The 4,226-nt window shown below is 46.3% G+C and overlaps 1 protein-coding gene across 1 annotated transcript; it reads left to right on the top strand.

Annotated features, from left to right (window-relative positions):
- Positions 1 to 745: 745 nt before the first annotated feature.
- Positions 746 to 2,875, top strand: LOC105386467 (cytochrome P450 6B6). The gene is made up of 2 exons (XM_011557029.3): positions 746 to 2,159; positions 2,472 to 2,875. Exons 1-2 carry the CDS (start codon positions 800 to 802, stop codon positions 2,660 to 2,662), a joined length of 1,551 nt encoding a protein of 516 aa, XP_011555331.3. The 5' UTR covers positions 746 to 799; the 3' UTR covers positions 2,663 to 2,875.
- Positions 2,876 to 4,226: the final 1,351 nt, after the last annotated feature.

Genomic DNA, 4,226 nt, shown 5'->3' with positions numbered 1-4,226 from the left:
CCGAAATTTGATAGATACTTTTAAACTATATTATATACTTTATTCGGCAGATAGCGACTCTGATTTCTGTCAGACTAACTACTTTGTCCTTTCACCACCGTAAAAAATGGTAGAATAGCACTACAGTGCAGATCACAGGATTCGATACTATTTTCAAATCTACACGAAGGGTCACTTTTACCAAACGCTAAACGTATTTAAATCAAATTTTAAATACATTTTGTGCCGACGTATGACGTCGTTTAGTAGCCTGTCATACGTCTGAACGACGTACTTTCCCTTACATTTTGACAGTGACATTTGACGATACGCAACGTAAACGGAGGTTTCGAATCCTGTGCTCGCGGCTCAGTTTGTAGGTAACCTACACGCAGGATTTTATAAGTAGGTAAGTATCTTAATTAATAGACTAGCTAGTCCAATGTCCAATATCTATTTGTAAGTACTTAATGATTTATTGAGGTTAAAACCGATAAAATACATAATCATTATGACTATGCAAAATTGAATGTCATGTGACTCGTCTATTTTAGAAAAAATAAACAACACCGAAAACACGAGTAAGATTGAGGTAGCTACGTCTATCTTCTCCACGTGTCTTGCGCTTTCGGGTGGTCATCGGATCTTTGTATACGATTGTTATTGTATTGATAGCAGAGAACGTTGTTTTTTTTTACTACCTATTTGACTTAATTACGTATCAACCTACACCAACTGATATCGCCATGTGTATTTAAAGATGCTATAAGCTTGTACATGCTTAAAATAGAGTCAGTCGCTATCGCGAGCGTCTGTAAACATGTTGTTATTGGTAGCTCTGGCGGCGGTGGCGCTGGCGGCGCTGTACTGGTGGTCCACCAGCAAGTTCGACTACTGGAGCCGGCGGGGGGTGAAGTTCCCGCGGCCGGCGCCGCTGCTGGGCAACTACGGCGCCTACCTGCTGCAGCGCCGCAACCTCGGCGAGGTGACGCGCGCCATCTGCCGGCAGTTCCCGGACGAGCCGCTCGTGGGCGCCTTCTACGGGCCGCACCCCGTCGCCGTGGTGCAGGACCCCGCGCTGCTCAAGCTCATCACCACCAAGGACTTCTACTACTTCAACGGCCGCGAGGTCTCCGAGCACACGCACAAGGAGATCACCACCAAGAATATGTTCTTCAACAGCGGAGACAAGTGGAGGGTGCTCCGGCAGAACCTCACGCCGCTGTTTTCCTCGGCTAAGATGAAGAATATGTTCCATTTGATAGAAAAATGCGCGCGGGACTTTGAGGTGTTGCTGGAAGAAGAAGCTAAGAAGAGCGAGATCGTGGAGGCGCGCACGCTGATGTCGCGGTTCACGATGGACGGCATCGGCGCGTGCGGCTTCGGCATCAACAGCGGCGTCATGCAGAACGACGCTAAGAACAATCCCTTTGCGGAAGTCGGTGAAATGATATTCGAGGAATCCAAATGGAGAACCTTCCTGACGGCTTTCCGAGCAATTTTCCCGTCAATATTCTATGGATTGCGATTCTCTTTGTTCCCTGACGCTATCAACTCGTTCTTCCACTCTGTTTTAATGTCCGTGTTCAAAGAACGCAAATGGGAGCCCACTTCCCGCCAAGACTTCGTGGACATGGTAATTGGCTTGAAGAAAAACAAATACATAACTGGTGACAGCATGAGGAATATGAAGGGGGGTTCCGATAAACTACAGATTGAAGTGGACGATGATTTCCTGGTGGCGCAGTGTGTTCTGTTCTTCGCTGCCGGATTCGAGACGTCTTCGACCGCTTCGTCCTTTACTCTGTACGAGCTGGCGAGGCACCCCGAGCACCAGCAGCGGGTGATCGACGAGGTGGACGCCTACCTGGCCACTCGCGGTGAAGTCAGATACGACTGCACCACTGAGTTACCCTTCCTGGACCAATGCGTAGAGGAGGGCTTGCGGCTGCACACCACAATCGTCACTCGGGAGGTGGCCGAGGACTACACTCTGCCCAACGGCGTGAAGCTAGACAAGGGTCTGCGGGTCCACATCCCGCTGTTCCACATACAGAGGAACCCGAAGTACTTCGAAGACCCGGATGACTTCAAGCCCGAGCGCTTCTCTCCAGAAGAGAGGAAGAAGATCGTGCCGTACACCCACTTTCCTTTCGGGGAAGGACCCAGAGCTTGCATCGGTAAGTGATAATTATTTTGTACTCATTACGGTAATAGCCATGCAGTTGATCAGGGGTTCATAGTAATTACAGCCAGATTTCGTCGCCACCTATTAAGACTTCTTGATATATTCGCTGCAGCATATTATAATTAAAGCAGTAATAACAACATATTATAACGTTTCGAAGATAAGCAAAAGGTAAATAGATAGTAGCTGAACATCAAACCATAGATAAGGGATCAAAGGATGGTTAAGGTAGATAGTAAGTAGCTGAGCATCAGTCTTCCCTCTAATTCTATGCACATCCTCTCATAAACCACCTCTTCCTCAGGAATGCGGTTCGCTCGGATGCAGATGATGGCGGGTCTAGTTACGGTGTTCAAGAGTTACCGAGTGGAACTGGCGCCCTCCATGCCTCGAGAGCCGCAGTACTGCGCCGGGACCATGGTGGTGCGGTTCAAGGGAGGCATCCAGCTCAGGCTGATCCCTAGAGAGAACGGACAGAAGTACAAGCCTACGTGAATAGTGAACGGTGTAGAAACTGTAGAATATATACATTCACCAGCAGTTAAAAAGTTCCATTGCCGTTTCATATGTTACTGGAACTTTTAAATAGCTCGTGAGTGTAACAGACTGAAGCTGAAGAATGGTAATGTTTAGTAATAATACCTAGTAAGGATAATTTAGTTAAGTAAGGTATATTTAAGTTAAACAACAGTTCAAATTATGTTTTAAGTAAATAAAAATATAAGCTTATGTTTATTTAGACATTTTAGTTACTTACCTACTTATAATAATTTAAGTTGTACGTATAGTTACCTACAAAATATCATTAAGTCTGTAGGTACGAGTATATACTATATAGGTACCTACGTTGTGTACTTTGCCCTTGTTGCCTTATAAAATGTGTCAGATGTTTTAACAAATGCCCTATCGGCCTCATATACCGGTTACTTACCTAACACCTACTTTTAAAAGGGTACAATTTAAATCATCACCAAAAAAAATATTTGTACGCTAATACATTGCACCAAAAAAAATAATTAAAACCAAATTAATTAAACCAACTCCAAAATCGAAATCCCAAAAAAATACATTTACGTTCCAAAATAAATAAACACGCCTCCAAATAATTGCAAGTTTACAACAGATAATCTTTTTTGTCACCAAAACGGATAAATCATCACCAAATCATGTGTCCTATAATATTGTAGAAATGTTGGCACTATTTACACACCATAAAAATTATATGAACATCATTATAATTTATTTCAAACCAAATAAGGTTGCCGTCCCCGTCCCGTCCCCAAGGTGTCCAAGGTGTCCAAGATGCCCAAGTTCCCCTAGGTGCCCAAAGTGCCCTAGGTGCCCTAGGTGCCCCAGGTGCCCCAGGTGCCCAAGGTGCCCAAATGGCCCAAGATGCCCTAGGTGCCCTATGTGCCCAAGGTGCCCAATGTGTCTAAGTTGCGCAAGGTGCCCAAGGTGGCCAAGGTGCGCAAGGCGCCCAAGGTGCCCAAGTTGCCCAAGGTGCCCAAAGTGCCCAAAGTCCCCAGGTCCCCAAGGTCGCCAAGGTCGCCAAGCTCCCCACGATGCCCAAAGTCCTCCAGGTCGCCAAGGTCCCCAATATGCCCAAAGTCCCCCAGGTCCCCAAGGTCGCCAAGGTCGCCAAGCTCCCCACGATGCCCAAAGTCCTCCAAGTCGCCAAGGTCCCCAATATGCCCAAAGTCCCCCAGGTCCCCAAGGGCCCCAAGGTCCCCAAGGTGCCTAAGGACCCCAAGGTGCCTAAGGTCCCCAAGGTCGCCAAGGTCGCCAAGGTGCCTAAGGTCCCCAAGGTCGCCAAGGTACCCAAAATCCCCAAGGCCACCAAGGTCGCCAAGGTCCCCGTCCCCATCCCCGTCCCCGTACATATTCCCATCCTTATCTTAATTCGCATCCCTATCCCCACCCTTATTTGAAGATATTATAAAGATATATTATTGTAACTTTGGTTTAGGGTACAATTAATATTTTTTTGGCTTAGCAGGGTTACTAAATTGGTACTCATAAAATAATATATTGGTTACATCTACTTAGCGACAATATAGTT

Source organism: Plutella xylostella, chromosome 16 (genome assembly GCF_932276165.1).
Source record: "Plutella xylostella chromosome 16, ilPluXylo3.1, whole genome shotgun sequence".
Classification (NCBI taxonomy): Eukaryota; Metazoa; Arthropoda; class Insecta; order Lepidoptera; family Plutellidae; genus Plutella; species Plutella xylostella.
The sequence above is the reverse complement of the archived record's forward strand: the minus strand, read 5'-3'. Positions and strand labels throughout refer to the sequence as shown.